Raw genomic sequence first — 23,819 nt, 5'->3', positions numbered from 1 at the left:
TGAATTATCCTTATGATTCTAGGCATGTTTAAGTTGCACAAATACTTTTCTGCGAATGCAGTATGGGAGCTGTCAGCTGAATTTCAGGCAAAAAAAAATCAAAGTATTTATTTTAAAGTTTACTGCCTTGTATAATACCACCACTCTGTTCATTTCCCAGTATAGAATGGAATAAACATTGATGGTATTCCTGCCTAAGCTTCTATTTTTCCTGAACGCAAAAGAAAGTTTTTTCAGAAATAATGTATTATTTTACGGCAAAAATAAATACAGGTATAACACCGTCTCTCTTTTTTTTTGTTACTTTTAGAACTAGTGCAGCTTCCCTTGGTAAAGTTCGACTTTTCCTGCAATAAAGTGCTTGTGATTCCAATTTGTTTTAGAAAGATGGTGCAGTTACAAGTATTGCTGCTTGAGAATAATCCTTTGCAGTCTCCACCAGCACAAGTAAGTAACATCTGTAAAGTGTGCCTTAATATTGGGTGGACAATAACAAACTATAGCCTGTAAGATGTCACCTTCTGCAATTGCAGGCTTCTGAACTTCAGTCATCACAGACATTAGTTGTTGATATATAAATAAGACATAGAAAATATCATATGATTTATGTATGAATCTGTGCACCACTTGAACCAACATGAGTCTAAAAGATTTCCATTCTGTTAGCTGCCTGTTTATTTTTGTCATTCCTGTCTGCATATGAAACAATGTTGGAATATGTATATAATTCTGAAAAAGTGAATTGAGACACTTCCTGAATAAATTTTCTCTTTGTTAATGAGCCCAATTCTAGAGGGTTCTATAGTGATTTACTATGAACTTAAAAATATGCAGACGGTCTGGAATGTAATCCTGTTTGAAATTTATTTTAATTTATAGTGTAAGTTTATAGATGGTGATACACAAAGAAATCAACCTCCTCTTCTGAACTGTAAGCCATGCTGAGAAATGATGATAAGAAATCAATGGAACCTGTGCTTGCTGCTTAAGGACAAGCTTTTTGTTGTTGACTTACTGGACAGTAGGTTCAAACTACATCTCTGAAAGCTACAATTGTTCTAGATCAACAGCTGTTGAAATACGCGAGAGATTTTATTATGTCAGAGAAATGCTTTTCATAATCTATGGTGATGCTGTTCCTATACTCAAAAAATACAGAGCAAGTTTCAGCAAGCACTTGAGCTAGAAGTGTGCAGTTAAAGAAAAAAGTTCTAAAATACAGGTGAAATGCACCATAAAGATGCTTGGTCACAAGTAAAAACAGTGTGACTAAGAGAATAAAGGACATACTGATTAATTAAATGTCATTATTGACTAATTCTGGAAAACAATAATTCAGTTTATGGTTAGTAGTAGGCCCTACAATATATTTTATTGTAATTCTTTTTGAGTGAAAAGCTCAGCTCATTTGGACTTTCTTAAGTAGAATACATTCTTTTCTTGTTTTCTATATTATTATCTGAGGATATTTATGCTAGTACACACAACTAATTGATTGGTTAATTGAAGTATTTCTTAGTAATTAAAAAAAATAAAAACCATTTTCCTTTATGTAATATCTATTGTGATGTTATGATGTTCGTTTTCAGGGAGTTTTACGCTAAGTGACATTGGAATAAATTACTTCTTTCATTCAAGTTTTTTCCTTGTCTAACAGATTTGTACGAAGGGTAAGGTGCATATATTCAAATATCTGACTGTACAGGCCTGTCAGATTAAAACAGCAGACTCATTGTATCTTAATGCCATAGAACAACAGCATTTGCCACAGCCCGTGGAAGAGAGGTATGTATGAAAATTTCACTTAGTTTTTTCATGTAACACTACGAACAAAGTGAATGTATTTGTATCTTTAGCTTCCAGAGTTGTTTTTGTTTAGGTGCTATTTAGAGTGTACTTTTTTGAACAGAGATTTGTTTTGCTTTAACATATTTTATTCTAGTGAAATCCCTATAAGAGTTTAAAACAAAATATTTTAAACAATCAGTTCTCATTGAAGTTAGCAGCACATTAGGAAAGAGCTTAGAAGTGAACCTTCATTTAAATCTAACCTCTTACTAGTAGACTGCTGGAATGTATTGAAACTAATTGAGATGGTAGTATCAGGTGTTGGAACTTTCTTGTAAATCTATTAAGATATTAAATAAGTTTTTAGTTCTTATGTTGTTTTGTGATTTATATATTGTTCTACATTTGTAGCATAGTTGTTTTAAGCTTTCTTATTCATCCAGAGGTTTATCCATCCAGCAAAGAGAACTGCATGAATGTTGAGACCCTTTTAAAGTGAAATGTGCTAATTTGTTAGCAAAATGAAAGGCAAAATCTTTAATGTCTTACATGAAATATCTAGGAAATGTCATCTTGTATGGTGGCCTAAGGACAGGAACTAGATATGAAGCAGCTCCTTTTTATGAGACTCTCTATAGCTAATTGGAAACCAGTTATTAGCCAACTCTTTCTTTGCTACCGTAGGAAGAATAATAATCAGAGAAAGTACAATAATGTCTTATTTTTTGAGAGAATTACTCAATAAAAACAAAGTGTTGATGTAAATAAAAATAGAGGTGTTGCTGCTAACACTCTGGGGAAAAAAAGAAAAAACGACTGTCATGGAATCTCCCTGTCAGTCATTTAGATAAGGTTTCAAGCAACTTGTTTTCCTCTATGTATGTTTGGAGACACCGTTTTGGTTTTTTATCAGATAAATGTCAAAAGTGAGAAGAATCCAGGATGAAGAGTAAGTTTTCCATTTGGGAAACATCTGCTGTTTTGTACTTTAAGTATACCAGAAAATTGACAGGAATGTTATGTCCTGTATGACACTTTGGTCATGTAGGAGCATACAGGTTGGGGTAAGGGGATAGTACAGAGCAGATACCAGTTGGTAACCGACAGCATAATGCTCTATCACATTATAAGTACCACATTTTTATTTTAGAGGATAACTTCTAGAACTTCAGACTTCTAAAGAAAGGACGTGACCTGGTTAGGATTTCCATATGCAGTTTCTACTCAAAATCCTTAGTGTTTACTGATAAAAGATAATTTAAGATTAGGATTAATCAGATACCTTATTCATGTGAAGACTAATAAAGTTCTTTTTTAAGCTGCTGTGTCAATCTGAATTCAGGATTACTGCTTTCAGGATTGCAAATAAGAGGATAATAAAGCATATTTAAAAAAAAAAGTTAGATGATGAGCGTATTGCATCTAATAGTGTACTTCAAAATGAGTAGAGGTCATACTAGGTAATGAAACCAGAAGCCATTATTACATGCCATATACCAATGCCATTATTATAGTAGTTTTCTTAAAAACCTAAATTTCACAGTCTATTTTAAAGCACCAAAACGAGGTTTCTGTGTTAATAATTACCTCAAGCCGCAGGGAAATATCAGTTCATTTTTAATGCATCAATAGTTACAATTAAATCTGTTGACTCCAGTTTGAGTTCAGATAGTTTAGTCGCGTACCCCATGGCTAAATGACTTCAGTCAGACTCCTGTGCTACTAAGGTAAAAGCACTTAGTTACTAGTTAATGTAGAGACAAAAGCAAGATTTATAGCAGATTATTTCTGTTGTTTTCGTTAATCATTAGGCTAACCAGCCATTCCATCTGATCTATTTTATTATCACCAGACTGCAAATGTGTAGTTTTCAACCATACTAGGCTATTTCACCCTCTACCATTAAGATTGGTTGTAATTTTGCTTTAAGTGAAACCAGGACAGAATTCTAATGGTAAATGCTATGATAGCTTTTTATTGTTTTGTTTTAATTTTTATTCACATCTAGCATTGACGACATCTACCCAAGTAAAAAGGACTCAGATTCAGGTGTCGGTAGTGATAATGGAGATAAACGTTTGTCAGCAACAGAGGTAAGTTGCCCGAATTTTGCATCCAGCTTCCCTTCCCTCCACACCCATATTTTGCCTATATTTTAAGTTGGTTAACGATGTGAATACATTTTTAGCCATTAAAACTGTGCAACCACATCCTTGGTATTAATTTCTCATTAAGAAATGGTTAAAACAAAGGTAAAAAAAAGACGGGGGTTTTGGTTTTGGGTGGGGTTTTTTTGTATGTACGCTTTCTGGAAAGGGCAGTGAGATGCTTACAAGTAGTCAACAACCTGCCAATAGTGAAAATTCACTGTAGTTCATATAATCTAGAGAATGAGGCCCAAACCAGGATTCACGTCTGCTGTTTGTGGTGAAGTAAATGTCCTAATGGGTTACACACCTGACAGCTTCTCATGTGTTTTCTCTTTGACTGATGACTCTTTCCTCTTGGGAATTAACAGGAGTTCAGTGTGAACTATGTTCTGTGGTGTCGTGGTTAGGGCAGTTTGCTGTAGTGAAGGTACTTCAGAAACTTTGCAGATCTTCATGCGTTTACAGGGTCTGGCAGTTAAGCAGTGCTGGAAATAAGACTTCAAAATTTTTTCTGAACTTTGTTGTCTGACTGAACAAAGAGAAAGGATGGCTTTCTGAGACTAGTGTTGTTCTAAGCAGTTATAGCTGACTTTCCTAGACCTTTTTTCTGAGGCACTGCTCAGCTGAACAGGGCACTAAATCTAGTTGGACTTGAACTGAATGAATGAGAAATAAGTAAACAATTTGCAGTGTAATTCAGTAATGGTCTTTCTGAAATGTACAAGTAACAGGATTTGTGGTCTGACCTAATGGGAAATATTCATGTCACAATAAAAGAATGGACTTCTTGCTACTTAAAACAATTTCACACTGATTCTTTAGTGTTTCTCTCCTCCTTTGAGGAAAGGAGATGCTGTTGCTTTTGGAACAAATGTATAATCAAGCTTAGATACTGAATTAGTAGTTACTACAAAAGCAAATTGAAAATTAATCCACTTACGTACTGATGGGTCTGTTAAATACAAAAACACTAAACCTAACCCACAACGGTTTCCAAGTATTTGGGCAAGTTTCTTGCTAGATGGAAATGAAACAGACTTACTGTGATTCTTTCAGCCAGACTTCTCATGGTTTCCCTCTAGTTTTTAGAGCATGCAGTCCATTTAGAGAGGCTTACAAACTGTTTTGCCATTTTTGCACTGCTTGAAGCTGTGTTAGCTTGTTAATGAAACTGTTATTCCAGAATTTCATCTTTAGCTATAAATAACAGCTTTAGAAAATAGATCCTCTTTTGTGTAATCAAAGTGTAGCAATCAGAATGCTGAAAAAAATTGTTTTAAAGACAACCAACAGTGAACCAATACATTCTGATGAGCACAAAGACTTTTTATATGACAACTATTTACTCATTCCGTGCTTGCCTGATTACTGGTCTACTATTAAGGAGAGAATAGATGTGGAGATAGGTAACCCCAAATGTGTTTGATAGTAAATTCACCACTCACTTTTGCTTCTGAGACAACCTTTAATACTTGTATTACACATGAGAATTCTGCAAGAAATACTATCATGTTGCAAGTACGTATTCGCATACATTGAATTGCGATCAGTTAATTGCGATCAGAAATCTATACCAAACATTAGATAAGTGTTAAATGATCAGTCATAAAGTGATCATTAAAACACATTTTTGGAGGGTTCTTATAAATACATCAGACATATAAAAACAAACTACAGTTTAATCTGAAGGCTAGTGGCTGTTGAGTTTCAGCTCTTTCACAGAAGATACTACAAAGTCATTTGCATTTGTGTAACTTAAAAAAACCCCGTTACTTTGAAAAAAAACCCAGCACCTTAAAAAAAAAAAAAAAGTACCTTAGAGAAACCAAGTACCTTACATGAATCCTCGGTTGAATACTCATGTGGTTTTTAGGAAGCTTGCTCATTAGCTTTGGGTCCATACATAGGAGGGAGTACTTGACGAAATGTTGACATGTTTCTGTCTGGCTTGTTAGTAGGGTCATTACAGGGTCTGTTCTTCAGAGCTATGGTCATCTTGGGCATTTCAAGTGAAAGATACCTCCTAGTGTTGCTGTAAAACTGATTGTGGCAACTTGAAGGCAAATTCTGCTTTATGGTAGTGCACTCATGTACCTCATCTTTTAGAAACAGTGCAGCATTTTTATTCGTTTTCCACCTCCCTTTGGCCTTATTTTTTCCTTAGTTAAAATTCATTAGAGCAACAGGGTACTCGTTAAGATCCAGATGGCATCCCTGATTCATTACCCATAAGAATGATGCTTTAGTACCAGCAAGAATGTGTATGAAGATTCTTTCCAAATGCATCATCTGAATTCAGTGTTGGAATAATGTTAGAAATTTAAAATGAAAATTGGACCCTTCATCCTTGTATTTCTGTTTCTTATATGTCTATTGTCGTCTTCTCTTGCTAGCTGAATAAAAATAAAACTGTGGACAAAGAAAGTGAGTACAGTATTTCACCAGTGAATACTTTTGTATTATTGCAAGCTACTTTGGATAGTTTTTATTTCATAGTATACTGGCAGGAAGCACCTGGAAAATCAATTGCAGAATTCTGTAGGCCCTGAAAGTGGCACATAGCCTGTTAAAGGAATGATTTTCTGTTTCGAAATTGAATGACCCATGGCTTTTTATTTTTTATAACACCAACATGCCAAAATATTTTCCTAAAAGTTGTGTGTGTTACTCTGCTAAGAAAAAAATCTTGGCTGTTGTAGCATTCAGAACTTGTAATAATGCATTTAAGAATTTTTTTTTATATTTTCAAATGATAGTTGCAAAATGAGCAAAACATGACTCTTTGATCTAGAATAACTAAATTTAGTGCTCAAATGTCACATGAGATACAGTCTGAAAGAAAGAGAAGGAACTTCACTGTAACCTTGGTTGTCTGAATGAATTTATACTGTGCATATCTTTTTTTTTAAAGCTGTTAGATTATTGTTTCAGGTCTGAAAGAACTAGTGCCTCATACTTGGAGTGTGGTTTGCTTATTTTCTGTTTGAGATACTAATTTGTTTAGTTTTAAAATTAAAATTATTTTAAATTTTAAAACTTATTTTAAAAATTGACAAATAGGAATAGTATGCAACGTTAGCTCACTTCATTATAAATCTTCATTTTGATAAGGCTTTATGAAGTCCTTGAATATCCTTTTGAATTTTTTCACTTTAAGCAGAATAATACAGGCACTGAATTCGTAGAGTTAATAACATGGTTAATAACAGTTTATTCATAAAGAACAATATTTATGGTGGTCCACATTTACAAACTGTTCTAAATCCAGAATATTCTTGGCAAATAGGAATAACTACATATATCTTTGATACAGTTTAAGAGCAAAATTATTTGCTCCATCCCTTATCACAAACCTTAGCTTCAGGATTTAAAAAAAAATAATTTCTACATGGAGTATGAATGTATAAAGGTAGCAAGAATAGCATAATTCTACTAGAAGCCAGTGACTGTGGAATTGAATGACTGGTTGTACGTAATGATCTCCCATTCCATTGCAGATCTTGTGTTACAAAGGGCAGAACTGATAAATGGGGAAATAGCATTTCCATAAAAATATATATTCTTAAAGAACATGTGTCCTGGTTTCAGCTGGGATAGAGTGAATTTTCTTTCTGACAGCTGGTGTAGTGCTGTGTTTTGGATTTGGGATGAATTTGGGGTAATGTTGATAACATGCTGATGTTTTCAGCTGATGCTACCATATAAAGGTCTGTCCAGGTTCCCCTGCTCTGGCCGGCCAGCCAGCAGGCAGGGGTGCTCGGGGAGCTGGGAGGGAGCACAGCTGACCCAAACTGGCCAAAGGGATATTCCATGCCATATGTTGTCATGCCCAGTATATAGCTACCCGCTGGGTTAAAAAACAATAATATGAAACAAACGACTATATATGTATTATAGCAGTTATAATTACAGAATACATGTATGGAATATGTGTGCACAGAGTAGCGAGTTACAGAAACACAGAGCGTCTAAAGAATGTGCAACACCAGTGGGTTTGTTGGGAAATACATTTGCAAAGCTCTGGGAGACTGCTGTAAGCTCAGGAGAGCAAGAATAAAAACTTGGCCTCTTCTGCAGAATGTGTTTCCGCTGGAGTTCACCTCAGAAGAGAATGTGAGCAGGTCACTGCTGGTCCTGCAGAACAGCAGAGCCCTAGTTGCATGAGACAGAAGTGAAGGCTTCTGGCAGTGCTTCTTTGTGTAGCCACTATCTGTAAAGTCATAGACAGGACAAGCTTGTAGATAAAAGTAATGTGTTTTAGTGTACCAACTAATATAGCTGAAAAAAATGGATGAGCTTCTAAGTCAGTGAAGAAAAGCTAGTACACTTGAGAGTTTATGCTTTTTATTCAGCTCTGCCAGTTAATCTAATAAAAGATACTGCCTCAGCCTACAAAGTTTATCTTGCTTGCTTTAAGCATTAAATGAACAAGCTGCATGGTAATGTAGGGGAGAAGAGTCAGGATTTGGTCATGTTAGTTGCTCTGGTATCCTCTCCCATATTAGTCTCCCACCTCTCAGCACTCTTCTTAATATGTACATTTTTATCAATGTTGGTTTAAGCTGAAACCGAGTTTTCTCTTATTTCTTCTTAGCCATCGGATGAAGATACCGTCAGCTTCAATGTTCCGATGTCAGACATCGTAGAAGAAGATCAGGTTTTAAAAGAAGATTCAGGTCACCATGCTAACTCAAGAAAAGGTTGGAATGTAAAAAAAGTGGAAGTTAAATACTAGGAAATCCTGTCAGTAATTCTATGCGTAAGACTGTAAATTCAGTTTGCAAAAATCACAGCTGACAAGCACCAATCTTTCAGGATTCTACAAGCATCATCTTTAAATTAGGTCTATTTTACTTACTGCTATTTTTCCTTGGAATTTTCAGTGTTTAATTTTTGCCCTGGATAAATGCCTTATTAAATTGATTTTTCTTACTGATATTCTAGTTAAACAACAGGTATTTTCACTGCCCTATGCATTTAAATTATTTTTGTAATAAATGTCTGCCTACCCAAAAAGCTTTGAGCATGCATAATACAGTCATCTGAAAAAGAAAAAAAAAAGTGTGCTACGTAGAACATTTTTAACTGCAGTGAACTGAGATCCTTATAGACATTTTCTGTAGCTATTCCAATGAACTTGTTCCACCTTGTCTCAAGAGTTAATAAGTTCTGGTTTGGACAGAGGGAAGAAAAGTGAGAGTTGGTTTAAACCATGCTTCCCAACCAGTAATACCAATGTGTCATAATAACTTTTATCAAATGCTAACTCAGATTCTGAGTTAATAATGTACAAAAGCAGAGTCCATTTTTGTAGTTGGACTCAATGCCTATATAAAGCTTTATTAATCAAAGTCCGCATTACCTCTAGAAAGAAGTAAATATCTTCAGATTTTGAGAGAAAGGGTAATTTTATCTAAATTTTATTAAAATAACGTACATTTTTCTGAATTATATCAATATACTGATAAACATTGTTTTTCCAAGGTCTGCCCATACTAATGATAAATGGCAAGATGAAGTCAAGTGAGTTGCATATGGAAACCACATAAATAGCAGACGATCAGCCTTTCCCCAGTGTTATATACTCGATTAAATGATCTTCAGTTGAGCTACTCATCAGAATTTAGTAGAATATGAAGTGGGATACTTAGAGCATTGCATCCTGTAGTGTTTAGTAGCACACTGGGGAGGTTAAGTTATAGGATCAGACCACTTAAAACAGAGGAGAAAATTATTACTGCCTCATATCCCTGGAAGTAATATATGTAAATAAGAGATTGGCATAGGCTCTGAAGGTTCTGAATTACTTTGTTGGAGTTTTGCTAAGAGTTTGGGTGTTACAACATTAAAACTCTGAAGTCGCATTAAACTACAAGTCACTGGATGAGACATCTGAATGTCTTAAAATACTCTGCAGCTGTCCAGCTGTGTTCTTGTACTGGTACTGGCAAGACATACTTGGTGTAGTTCAAAACTGACTCTATCAGTGCCTGTTGTGGTGCTTCTGATCTACAGCTGTATGAGCCCAAGGTATTGATTTATTACAACTTTGAAATGAAGGGGCATCACTCTTTAAAATGCAAAAGGCTTAACTTGTTTGAAGTTTTTAGTATGCTTTGAGTTTAAACTTTGTTTGATTTTGAGCTCTATAATTTAATACACTTCAATTACATTGAGTAACAAATGTTGAGCTGAACCAGAAGTAATTTTTTGATCTTGTTTTATTGTTGTTACTAGTGGAATTCCATCAGGGATCTTCTCACTTGATCGTCAATGATAAGTCAAGAGAAACAGGAAACCAGTTTGATGAATCGGATACTCTTACTACTGAATTTATGAGTTACATTAAGGCAAGTTTGTGGCAATTTTAAGTGGGGGAAATATCTTCACTATAGAGCAAACAGGGATGACAAACTGCCAATATTTTAATGAATAAGAGAATGCAATTGGTATTCATTGTCTCAAAAGATATGGAAGGCAAAAATAAGCAGGTAGGTTTAAATTGATTATAATTAATCTAGGAGTTCCGTTTGCCCATAATTCTCTAGTATGGAGAAAAATCTACAAATTTTCAGCAGCTGCACATATTTGAGGTGAATGAACTACGTAAAGGGGGATAGAATACTTTCATCTTCCCCTGACAAAGGAGTATGCACATCTGAAGCTAACCTTACATTATTACGTATATACTTTGTATTCTCCTTGTTGCTCTCACTTCATTGTCTTGATTTTCAGAAGCGTACCATTTGAAGACTATTCCCTCAGGAATGTCCTCTATCATAATAAGATAATAGTGTCTGAAATAATGTGTTGCAGACAGTGGTTCAGTAAAATAGAGGTTACTTTATTGAATTTCAGTATAAGAATATTGTTAGAAGGAGCAGTTTCATTTCTTTTAATTTTGTTATCTTCATAACATTATGGCAATTGAGATCAGCAGTAGGTGACTTGAACAGGTAGTACGTGAATTTTATTCTGAGGATTTTGAACTGGGGGCATCTTCCTTCTTGTGCGGATTTCTGAGTCTGTTGTATTCTCTGGTTTATATTCAGTCATGTACTGGAATGCCTTTTGGTACAGTGGGGGTCTTCTAAAATTGAAATTCTGGTTAACCAAACCATACATAAAATCAGTACGACTTGCAGCTCAAAAGAGGAGCTTAGGCTTGGAGGATTTTGTAATTTTTCAAATGTTAGTCCTAATTTATATGGCTTTGTTTATTTTATCTGTATAATTATGCCTAGAGACTGAGGATCACCTTCTAGGATAACTGCTGCATTATCTTATGATATGTGCCCTTCTTATGGGGAAAAATCATGTCCTTCATTCCTGTAAGGAGGAAAAAAAGATAAAGAATGGCTTTATGCATTCTACTGGGGAATTGGGCCATCTTTGGGGACTGTTTGAGAAGCTGGTACACTAAACAGTGACACATCTGGCAGAATTGGATAGCTTTTATTGGTACAGAGTGATGCGACTGATGTGCTAACCACATGACACAGAAGAGGATAAGCTTCTCTGTTTTCTTCTGTTTATTCTCTACTAGCACAAATGCACGTCCAGTCAGAGAGCTGCTTTTTTTGCTGGCAGCTGTGTTTCTGCCTATCTGAGATGAAAGAGAAAAGAAAATTGCAAAGCACCAAATGGAAGCATAAAAGAGAGGGTCAAGTTTTCTAATAAGACTTATAGGTAGGACACTGAGGGCTTGTAATTTGCCTACATTGAACCCCAAATAACTGGCTGACTGATCTGAATTGTTGCACACAGATTTTGTTCTGATTTGTTTTTAGAAAAAAAATTATTCAGGGCTGCTAAAATTGTCAAGTAGGAATCCTGTTAATAATTATGGATGAAGTACATAGCTCCTACTGTTTGCATACTTGGAATTTCCTTGCTTTGTAAACAAATCTAGCTGTGGGAGGAGAGCAAGTGAGAGGAGAGTTAGGGTCATGCTTAATTGAAGCATTGTTTGCATACACCAGAAAAGCAGAAATGAAATCTGGGACATAGAATAAAGAATTCTCATGCTGCTTGACTACTTCTTACAGTTAAAGGAGGGTAAGGACTGTTGACCTCAATAAAATCTGAACAGTGAATAGAAGATCTTGTAATCAGTATCTTAAAAGGGGGTAGAGTGAGGAGTGGAGTGGAAGTGTTGGATTGCTGCAACTAGCCACCCTAAACTGTTACATAAATTAGGTCAGAGCTGAAAGCAAAATTTATCTGCCTATTGCAAAGTTCAGTTCTCTATATCACTTCACTTACAGAGCAGAGCAGCCGAGTGTGATGAATTACTGAGAATAGAAGAGGACACACAATGGCAAACAGACGAAATGTAAGTATTTTTCATGTGTCTGTAAGTAATTAGCTGTGTCATTTCATTAGATTAACCAGAACTGGTATTTCCTTATCAGTTAATAATTTTGTAGACTTGAAGGCATGACAGAAGCACAGCCTTGCACTTTATGTGTGTGCTTAATGTTTTACACATTATTGTGGAATAAAGTGGGTGTTACATTACAACTAAATAATTTTTATGCACCAATAATGCTGTAATAATTTTACTTAGGTAGAGTGCAAGCTTTTTAATTAGGTATTTTGATATTTTGTCTGTTAATGGCATTTTATCAAGACTTGTAAGATCTAAATGTAATGTACATTTTAAAAAATGTAATTTAATTGGAAAAAATACCTCAATCTTTTTTCTTATTTTGTCATAATTTTAACCCTGAAGCAATCATTAATTCATAGCCATTAATTCAAGAGCAGAGCAAGTGAACATCAGTTGCTGAGGAGAGTGCATAAGAGAAAAGAATTTAGCATGGCTGTACTGTGAAGTTGATTTAAAAACAAAAACTGAAGGAAGGGAAGAATAGCTACTTTCTGAAAGAGCCTTATTGGCAGAACTAACAGGTGGTTGTGTTTCTAAACCCCAAAAAGAACTACAGATGTTGAAAAGCAAAAGGAAGCATGTTGGTCCATTAAAAAAACTGTTGTATTTAATACTTGTGTAAAAACAATACACATGACGAATGCAGTTAATAAGAGTTAAATATTGGTAAATAAACTTTCAATTTTAGAAATCTGTTTAATTGAATGCTAGAAGTTTCAGTTCATCACATTTGTTTATGTATTAGGATGGGGGGATTTGTTACGGACAAAGTGCTAGAGGATTTCTTCAGAAGAAACTAGTAAATTCAGCACATACTAGTGTGCACAGAGGCTGACTTTTTTCCCCTCTATAGTCTTTGCATGCCAGCTGGAAGATACAGCTCAAATTGAAATTCAGACTATCCTTGATAATTGCTGTTGTACCTCTTTTTTGAATGCTTTTGTTTTCTGTTACAGAATAAATTTATCAGAAGAACAAACTATTGATATAGCAATGATAGAACAACTAAGAGAAGCAGTAGATCTATTACAGGATCCCAACAGGTACACTTACAATAGCTGATGTGTTAATGTCATGTATTTAAAATTTTTGTGAGTGACTGTAGAGTTCTGTTTTAAACGATAATTAAAAGTTCTCTGGAGTTACAAAGTGCTTTGTTAGCGTACTGATGTTTTTCAGGGGGCGCTTAGATAGTTAAGGAGGAGACTTGCATTCTCTCAGTATCTAGACAAGATACCCAGTACATTAAGAAGGATTTTGAGATTAAAAGAAATTTAGTATAATTTAGGCACCTCTTAACCATTCATCCTGTGTACATTACTATGATTTTCTGAAGTTTTGTCTAAGATAGTCACTTTTCTTCTAGGGACTATAAACTCCCCTCTACTTATTAATGTTTGGTATATTTTGTGGGGATTGGAGAAGGTCGTCTGGCCCGGTTTCATCCCATCTTAATGGACCACATAAAGGAGGTTCCTGAATTAGCAGAGGAGTTTCTGTAGTCTCCCTCTGAAATCAAAAGCAGAGGGAGAAAGAGGCAGCTAGAGAAAATTATTTAGATTTTTAGATTCCCCCTGACTACAGAAGGCAAGGTTTTGCAATTTAGGTGCCTGTTTTAAGTGGCTGAAGTCAGGTGGAATGACTCTGGATCTGTGCATAAACAAAGGAATACATATTTAAAAGAAAATAAATGCTAGTCCTACTGAAAAGGATTGATAGGAGTGGTGTAGGTAGTTCTGTCCAGATGCTTGCTGTTGCTTCTCTTGCTTGATTAAGTTCCTTTCAAAACTAGGTAACTCATTTTTCTTCATCACTTCTATGAGGTAGCTGGTTTAGAGCTTAACTTCTCTAAAGACTAGAAACCTCCTTGTCACCTCCAGCCTAAAGTATCCTTGTTTCTCCTTCCTCCCTTGGCCAGTTCACCATAGCCATTTGTTCTTGCGACTGCATGTTCTTCAGTTTAAATACCTTTTTTGATACAGCTTTTTCACCTAGCAGACCTTTGTACTTTTTAGGACAGAAATTCACTCTTCTTGTTATTTCTGGAGAGACAATTATCTGGCTTTATTTTGAATCATATAAAGAATATTTGAATTCTAGAATTACAGACTAAATACTTGTACACAAATATTTTTGCTTAACAATAAGTCATACAAATTATGAAGGCTTTTTAGTTCCTGTGGTTTCTGTGAGATTGTATATCATTGCTTCTGTACCTCATTTGAGGCTTATAACTTTGTGGGAGAAGTAGTGCAATTAAAAAAGGAAAAAGACTGGTTTGGAAAAAAGTGACATTAAAAAAATTTTAGTTGTTAGCCTTAAAAATTTTGTCATTTTGTTTTTTCCAAATATTGCCCCTATATTTCCTACATATTTGTTTTTTCTTATTAAATTTAAAAAGGGCAATAAAATACAGAAAATTAATCTGTTTCTCCATGCATATTCAGATGTGCTTTCATTAGTAACACTATTAGTAAATTTGAAATGTGGCTTTTAAAAGTGCTAATCATGTCATGCATGGCTGTATTCTTCTACTGCATTTCTTAATAGTGTTGTGGGGATTTTTTGTGGCTGCACTTCTTTTTTTAACCTTAAAACATGAATATTTATTTTTCATTCACTGAATGCTAAATAAGCTTTTCAGTGTATGTCTTTTGCATGTTAACATAGAGACTTACCCAGCAAGATATACTTGGGTGCCTAATACTTGCCAAATGATGGTGTAGACTTTCAATCCTCTGGGCCATGGGTTCCTCATCATTCCTTCTGTAATTACTGGATTACATGTCAGTTTGTTATATACGTGCATTATATAAAGCGGTGTGAGAAAAATTTTGGTTTTCATACTGAAGAGTTTTTGTATCTTGATCCAGATCTGCAAAGGAATTTAAATGCTTCCATTGCTCCTTAGTTTAAGATGCACAAAAGCCTGCATGTGCTTTTAACTTAAACCTAGGGCATGTCAAAAACTGTAACTTTCCCCAAAGAGGTTTCCTTTGTGCATCAGTGTAACACTGGTCACCTAGTCAGGATAACCTAGCTGAAATAACTAACTCTGGCCAGAATTATCCTTATCTCACACTGAAGGCGATTTAAAAGTTAGAGAAGCCACTGCAGGGGCTGAAACAGTAGGTGATGCCAAGCCTAACATGCACTGACTAGAGTTCAGCGTAGAACATATCAGTTGGAGCTATCTTCACTAACGGATATGAGTATTAAACTTGTACAACACTTGTCCAGTTAGTGTTGTCCTAGTGTTCTGCAGAGTTTCAAATCTGCATACCCATGTGCACTTAAGCAGCATTTCAGTTCTGGGAAGGAAAATAAGATTTCAGACTCAACCTTTTTCAGTATTTTTCAGAAGTTTATTTCAGATTCCTATATGCACTGCTTGCTTTCAGATCATCGTCTGTATGTGAATTTATTGTTGCCCTGCTTTCTTTTCATCCACTGTAAATTAAATTTGTGTATCTAACCAGGACTGCGGCTTCTGATTGAATACAAAGTGCTAGAAGTTGGATCTACAGTCTTCTAGATAATGATACGGTGGTTGGTAGTAAACAGGTCCTTTTGTTTTGATACAAGCCGTTGCTCAGGGTGACATTTTGCAGAGGAAAGCATTAATGTTGCTTTGACTGAACTGGTGATAGTGAAGCATCAGGAGGCATTTCAAAAAGTTGTAAAGAGATAACACTGAGCAGGTTAGAACCATGATTATAAAAGTATTTCACACATCGATTTGTTTGAAAATAAATGCTGAACAGAATGGTTACCAAAGCTATACCCCAGTGCAATGTTTTTATTTCAAACCTTGCAGATTAAGCATGGATATTTCAGACAGCAGTGGTGTGAATCTGTATCCCATGGAACCAGGAACAGCTTTAGAATTTCAGGAATCTACAGTAAAGTGTGTTTATCTACCTTTTTTAGAAAAAAATAATGCATTTGTTAGATTCATCATATTCAAGTTACTACACAATGAATTACATATTTGCATTTGTTTATCTTTATACATAGCGGTCAAATGCAGATGGAGATGTCTTCCCTTGGTCAGGTACGTTAATGAGTGTATTATTACAAAATATTGGAGTGGGGGAAAGACAGGAAAAGAGTCAACATTCTCCTCAATTATTAATTCCCAAGTAGGGAAGGGAAAAAACTAGTAGGATGGAGGACAAAGTTAATTCTTCTTTTAAAATTTCTATGCAATTATTTTTATTTTTTATCTGTTTATTTATAATTTTTTTCTGGGTTTATCTGTCACTTTTTCATCTTAGGATTTTTTTCCCCCATGTGTGGCTTTCATGTATGGTGGTTCATAGCTCAGCCATGCATACTCATCTCCCATTCCCCCACCCCATCTCCCTGTTCTGGTGTAGGAAAACAGTACATTCATTAAGAATAACCCAAAAATATTTTGTAAATGAAGAACTAATGTTTTCACAGAGCGCTGTCACTATAGTTAGAGAGAGTATATAAAGTATGATTTGGAGTTTTACAGTGTGATACATGCTGCTGCTTATTTGATCTGTATCCTCACTGGTGAACTGGTATTCTGTATGATGTACTTTGTTTAGATTTACATTAACTACCTGTTAGCACTGGAACTGCAAGTATATAGTATCTGCTTACTTTGCTTTTCATCACGGTATTTGTAAGAAATTCTTCTGAGGTAATGTTATGCAAAAAGAGTTCTATTTCTAGTGATACGCAGTCTAAAGAGTTATTTATCTTACAGAGGGAAAATGCTGAAGAGGAACTAGAATTTCAGAGGAGGAGGGACTTGATTATGGAGAAGGCAAAGCCTGAAGTGGGAGCTTGTGAACAGGGTGAAAAATGGTCGTTGAGTCAGGTATGGAGGTGTCTAGATACAATAAGTGTGGAAACATTTGGAATGGATCATTACATTCCATCAATTTGTGTATGGAGATAATGGTGGGTTTAGGCCTGTTGAGTTTTTTGGGGTTTTTTGCCTTAACATAAATCTCAAGGTTTGGCTGTAAATGAGAAGTTGATTAAGACCTATCTTTCAGGAAAAACCTGATATAATGAAATTAATAAACGTCTTTTCTTCCAATAAACATTATAGTCATTGCAGTGGTTGCATTCCCCTGGAAAAATTTAGTTAGTTCTTCAATAAAATGAAACATGTGATTCCTCTTTTCCTCTCACCCCAAATACTCCGATAGATATATAAGCTGCTAATTTTTGTTTTTTCAACAGCAGTATTTTTAATGTGTTTAATATTACAAACAGACTGTATATAGGTTGAGGTGAATGTTTTAAACTTAAGTTTTGTGTACATTGCAATGATCCAGAAATGAAGAACTCTGAAAAAATTAATTTAAATATTTGGTACATATGTTATTACTTCAGAACTTGTTTGTATAGGGATTTTTGTGACTGTTCTTGCAAGAAGTTTCAGAGAAAAAAATTACATAATGTTCTGTCTATATTGGTAGTACCTTAATATGGTCTAACTTATCCAGACATAGATTGAATCTGGTTTATCTTGATGTTTTTCAAATATTCTTATGTATAATCATCATTACTGTCAAATATTCCCATGATATCCTTGTGACTTTGTTAGTCTTAATTTTGTGTTTGTTTTTTTCTTTAAAGTATCAAATTAAAAAAAAATTAGTTGGTTCATCTCTTTCATTATGTTGTTGTATGTTGGGGTTACCACACTTCATTTGGAACAGTTCTTACTACACTACTGAGATTGACAGATAAGGCCAATTCAGTGTCAAAATGTGTGTAGTCTCTGTATTTTGATGGACTGCTTAACAAGGGCACTTTTAACAAGATTCACTTTTAAGAACCTTGTAAAAAGAAGAAATAAATCTTCTTAAACACTTGTAGAGGTTGAGAACTGGACTGTGTTAATGCAGGTGAAAGCAGTAGGCACGTTCCACAAAGTGGAAACACATCTTGCAAGAGCAAGCTTTTAATCATGCTACATTCTGTGTAATACAGTAAGCACTTGTGTTACTAAATTATTTCAGTTTAGCATAAATGCAAAATTCTTATTAGTGACCTGCATGCTGTGAGAGAGATTGGACCTGCAACATAGGCATAACTAGCGGGCATGTCACGAGAGCATAGTCCCCTGAGCACAGGAGTACGCAAATGTGCGAGTCCCCAGGTAGAACTGGCTCAGATCAGATGAGAAAGATTTGTTTCTGTTTATTCTAGGTAATACGGTGGTTGAGGTAATACTATGAAAGAATTCTAACGCTGAAGAATTTTTTTAGAACTCGAAAAGTAGCCAAGAAAAGTCATGAAGCAAAATGGGTGTGTAATCTTCCTTCCCATCTTGCAGACTTTTGGAAAGCTCTGTGACTGTTGGGACCAAGTGTTCCAAGTGCTATCTTTTATTTTTGTTTCCATTTTTTATTGATAAAAAATTGGCCCGAAGAAAATTGTTTTAAATTGAATTATAAGTTGTTTTTACTTATGCCAGCTGTGTTTCTGCAGATTGAGTTACGACTGATGCAGAATTAATGATTGTATTTCATATTTATTAACGTGGTTTACACGTTTCCAATTTAACTGTAACAGAAGTAGTAAAAAAAGGTATGTTATATTGCAATTTATAAAATGAACTGCTTAGAGAATATGTCTCTCTTCAGATCTATATTAAAAATCTATATTTGCATATTAAACTCTTGGTGATAGTTTAATTACAGTCTGTGAAACAAAATTGCATCGTGCATTTGAACCAACAAACATTCAAATCTTACAATGCAGTTATAACCACTTAGGATTGAATCACAAATCTGTGCAAATATTTCCACAATTTTTTTAAAATGTTGTTCAAATAGCAATAAAAGTATTTATTATTCATGAAAACTAATTGCTTCAGTGAAAAAAAGAATTAAGCATTAATGTGTATCTCAGGATCATGCGTAAAATATCCTGTTGTGGTGTATCACTAAAACAGTTGCTGAAATGGTCTTTTTTTTTTTTTTCCTTCTTTCCAAATCTGCAGAATGATATAATTGTTTGGAATACAAGTGGGCAAACCTCTCACAATGAGGTAAGATGCTAGTACCATTTGTTTATCTCTTACAGAATCATAAAATCATAGAATAGTTTGAGTTGGAAGGGACCTGTAAAGGTCATCTAGTCCAACCCCCTGCAAGGAGCAGGGACATCTTCAACTAGATCAGGTTGCTCAGAATGCCGTGCAACCTGGCCTTGAATGTTGACAGGGATGGGGCATCTACCACCTCTCTGGGCAACCTGGGCCAGAGGTTCACCACCCTCCTTGTGAAAAGTTTCTTCCTTCTAGTTTAAATCTACCCTCTTTTACCTTAAAACCATTACCCCTTGTTCTATCGCTACATGCCATGCTAAAAAGTCTGTTCCCATCTTCCTTATAAGTCCCCTTGAAGTACTGGAAGGCTGCAATAAGGTCTCCCCAGAGCCTTCTCTTCTCCAGGCTGAACAAGCCCAACTCTGTCAGTGTGTCCTCAGAAGGAGAGGTGTTCCATCCCTCTGAGCATTTTTGTGGCCCTCCTCTGGACCTGGTCCAACAGGTCCATGTCTTCCCTGTGCTGAGGGCTCCAGAGCTGGATGCAGGACTCCAGGTGGGGTCTCAGCAGAGTGGAGTAGAGGGGCAGCATCACCTCCCTCGACCTGCTGGCCAATGCTGCTGTGGATGCAGCCCAGGATACGTTTGGCCTTCTGGGCTGCAAGCGCTCATTGCCGGCTCATGTCCAGCTTTTCATCCACCAGTACCCCCAAGTCCTTCTTGTCAGGGCTGGTCTCGATCCCTTCATCCACCAGCCTGTGTTAATACTGGGGATTGCCCTGACCCAGGTGCAGGACCCTGCACTTGGCCTTTTTGAATCTCAGGAGGTTCACACAGGCCCATTTTTTGAGCTTGTCCTCTGGATGGCATCCCGTCTCTCAGGTGTGAGAACTATACCACTCAGCTTGGTGTTATCTGCAAATGTGCTGAGGGTGCACTCGATCCCACTGTGTTGTTGATGAAGCTATTAAACAGTACTGGTCCAAATACAGACTCCTGGGGCGCACCACTCATCACTGATCTCCATCTGGACATTGAGCCATTGACCACTGTCCTCTGGATGTGACCATCTAACCAGCTCCTCATCCGCTCATCGGTCTACCCATCAAATCCGTCACTCTCCAATGTAGAGAGAAGGATGTTGTGGGGGACCGTGTCAAAGGCCTTACGGAAGTCCAGATAGACATCTGTAGCTCTTCCCTTGTCCACTGATGTAGTCACTCCATCATCATCATGTTTTATATGAGCGGCTTATATACTAAATGAACTGTTGAATGGTTCATGTACTAAATGAAACATGTAATTGAATATCATAGAAAATATAACTGCACTCATCAGTAATGGCTATGTGGGTTTTTTTGGCCTGTGGTTTATTCTTGTTATCTTAAGGATTTACTAGCGTATAAATATTTTTATAATTTCTCATAAGCTTGTTTCTGAGTTAGTAGTTTAGTATAAAACATTTGATTTCTTTTACATTTTGTTCATTCTGCCATGTTTTCTTGTTTTGACTCTTCCTTGTTCCACAGGAGTTTCTATTGATTGCAGTGCACTTTCTTTTTGCACACTTATGTCCTGTCCTTGATTAGTTTTTAGAGAGGAGTCTGATTCTATTGACCCTATCACTTTCACAGTGCGAATCTCAATAGAAGGTCAAAAAGGGAAACTGTAGGGAGCTCCTTATGGAGACTTTTTCCCTTCGTATTTGCTGTACAGAAACAGGGCTTCTCTCTCTACGTTGCACTGTGTATGAGCATCTTGCAAATTCATGAGCACCCAGCCACTTTCCATGAGTCTTGGTGATGGGAATCTTATAGTTCCTGGCTCCTTGAGGAATCACTTTTTAAATGGGATTCTTATTACAGAGTTTGGTTACGTGACTCTTTCTGTGTTACCGTTGGTGGTATAATGATTATACCTCACTTTCTCCTGTATGCTGCTACTCCATTCTTCCTGCTGCAACTGTTAGGCTAGTTCAGGGTCAAGGGTGATCCTACTCTCAGGTATACGCTTAACTTCCTCTTTCCTGCTTTTTAGACAGAAATTCAGTGTTGCACGGAAAAATACCATGCAGAATGATACTTCTGTGAAAGAAAGAAACATATCTAAGGAAGAAAGTGTCTTTGGTTTGTTTTTCGAAATGTACTATGCCACAAAACTGTATATTTGATGGAACCAAGTGATTACATAGGAGAAAGCTGAGAAATAATTGAGCTTGTTTATAGCTAGGGGAAATACCTTGTAGTCTTTGGTCAGAAACTCATCTTTTCCAGCAAAGGAATAGGACGGAGTAAAAAGGGAGATTATCATAGGGTTGAGGCTATATTGTGATCAGATTATGGTGGAATAGTTGTAGCGTGCAGTATTGTTAACTTTTGCATTTTATACTGTCAGTTGTGTTGAGATATTCTGGATGCTAGTCTCACTTAGATTTATGTTCTTGAATTACACAGAACAAGGATAAAAGTCCAACAATGTCCCCTACTACAAACACCACAATCCCCTTCGGACTGAAGCCACGATCAGGTAATGAGAGAAAGAAAATTAACGAATTTGTGTGTATTTTTTTTTTTTTTTATCTGTGTCTGTAGATCGTCATAGATAGATGTCTGTATTTTTTCCCCTAAGAAGGCAGTGATGAAATATTTTCTATACAACAGTTAGAAGATCAGAACACTTTAAGGTTACAGTTTTGAATCAAGATTGAATTTGTAATAAGTATGTATTTGGCACATTATATATGGATCAGTTGTCATCCAGTACTAATAAATTAGGTGTTTTATAACATTATATGTACGTATGTTTAAAAATATGTGTATCTGTGTATGAACACACATATTTTATACATGTATACATATATATAATCTGTGCTGACATACTAATTGAAATATGATTTTTGGTTAATTGGTATGTCATGATGCAGTTTAGGTTTTCTTGAATAATATATGTGAATAATTAGGCTTGTTTGGAAAATGCTTATGCATTGCTCTGAAAATTGCTCATTGGAATGAGTCTTTGAGTAGTTACGCTTGTGTAAGGATCAAGCATTATAGGAAGATTAGATGTTTACTTCAGCCAGCAGCTGAGTTTAATGAATTTGTAATGCACTAAATCTGCATAACTATCAATCTTTGAACATGCAGCAGTTTGTTTAAAAAAAAAAAAAGAAGAAGAAAAAAAAAACAGCCCACCAAAAAAACCCCATTGATGTATTTGAAGGCTTGGATAACAGCTTACTTTAAAAACAGGATTAGCTACAGGATTAAACTCAGCTTTTATCTTGTCTGTACTGGGGTAGTCAATATTGTTAAATCATCTCACATCAGCTCTAAAGAATAACCATCGGTTTTTTACTATGTTTCTGGGTCCTAGAACTAGTTCTGGTTTCTTTCATTCACCAAAAATGCTTTTAATCAAATGCTGGTAAACCACTACAAGCTTGTAGTTCCCATTACAAAATATGTTGGCAATAATGGCAGCAGTTTCACATTTGAATGTTTAAGAAATTGTACCCATAGATTTGTTTGGTTTTTTTTTTTTTAAGTTTTAAAAAGCAAAGAAAATTGTATTGAACCAGCCTTGTTTCATGAAGAGGATATTTCTGATGTAGTTATGATACACAGTTTGACAGATCTCTTCAGTTGCATTTCTTAGTTTGTTGGACTGTTATTCATTATTTTAATCTGTTTTAAATGAACATTGGTTTCTATTTGACTCCCTCCTCACCCCATCATCTCATAATGATTTACGCCTGTTGGAAAGGTGAAAGTAAACTGTAAGACTTCTGGTAAGGATTCCAGTTTTTTGAAGTACACGTGAATGGAAGTGTTTCCAGAGGATAAACCACAGTGGCCGAAATTTCTGCATTAGTACATACTGTGTTAGTACATACTGATACGTGCGCAGGACTGAAGGTCCTTTTATTCTTTCATTTTAAAGCTAGGAAAAACATTGGGAGAATTCATATCTGGTAGCTGACATGGTACCCAAAATGTTTTGAAAGTAATAAATGTGTTTTGACTTTTTGACAGATTCTTTTCAAGGGTCAGATGTTTACATAGAAGGTAAAAAAAGAGAGGATTATTTCCTCCTGTATTTTAAATACTTTCATAGAGTATGGGCTTCTCAAATTCACATTAATTTTGAAAACCTTATAAAATTACTATTGAAAAGAAGCAATAATAACAAGTTTTCTTAGAACCATAGTTTTGCTGTTGGGAAGTGCTTTTGCCCTCTAAAAAGGAATCACTCAAAAGAATTAACAAATTTAAACTCTTTGTGCTTGATTCATAAATTGATTAAAATGTTCAGAGTGGGTGCTAATGGTTGAATGTTGCAAAGTTCTTGCCATGATATCTTTAATATGCCAGACCTTGAACCCTGAACATCTACTAACACATCTTGCAATACTCAAGAATATTTTTTGCTTTTGTTCTGTGCCATTCTTGAG

General features: G+C 35.6%; 1 protein-coding gene across 1 annotated transcript in view; it reads left to right on the top strand.

The window, feature by feature from the left end:
• LRCH1 (leucine-rich repeats and calponin homology (CH) domain containing 1) overlaps nt 1-23,819 on the top strand; it is a 68,481-nt gene that overhangs the window by 21,870 nt on the left and 22,792 nt on the right. The window contains exons 5-14 of the mRNA XM_010286710.1: nt 311-447; nt 1,658-1,785; nt 3,797-3,881; nt 8,533-8,638; nt 10,176-10,288; nt 12,206-12,273; nt 16,348-16,384; nt 17,069-17,182; nt 19,325-19,372; nt 21,823-21,895. Coding sequence (XP_010285012.1) covers nt 311-447; nt 1,658-1,785; nt 3,797-3,881; nt 8,533-8,638; nt 10,176-10,288; nt 12,206-12,273; nt 16,348-16,384; nt 17,069-17,182; nt 19,325-19,372; nt 21,823-21,895 — 909 coding nt within the window. The remainder of the gene's footprint in view (nt 1-310; nt 448-1,657; nt 1,786-3,796; nt 3,882-8,532; nt 8,639-10,175; nt 10,289-12,205; nt 12,274-16,347; nt 16,385-17,068; nt 17,183-19,324; nt 19,373-21,822; nt 21,896-23,819) is intronic.

This window comes from Phaethon lepturus, unplaced genomic scaffold (genome assembly GCF_000687285.1).
Source record: "Phaethon lepturus isolate BGI_N335 unplaced genomic scaffold, ASM68728v1 scaffold4345, whole genome shotgun sequence".
NCBI classification, from domain to species: domain Eukaryota; kingdom Metazoa; phylum Chordata; class Aves; order Phaethontiformes; family Phaethontidae; genus Phaethon; species Phaethon lepturus.
The sequence above is the reverse complement of the archived record's forward strand: the minus strand, read 5'-3'. Positions and strand labels throughout refer to the sequence as shown.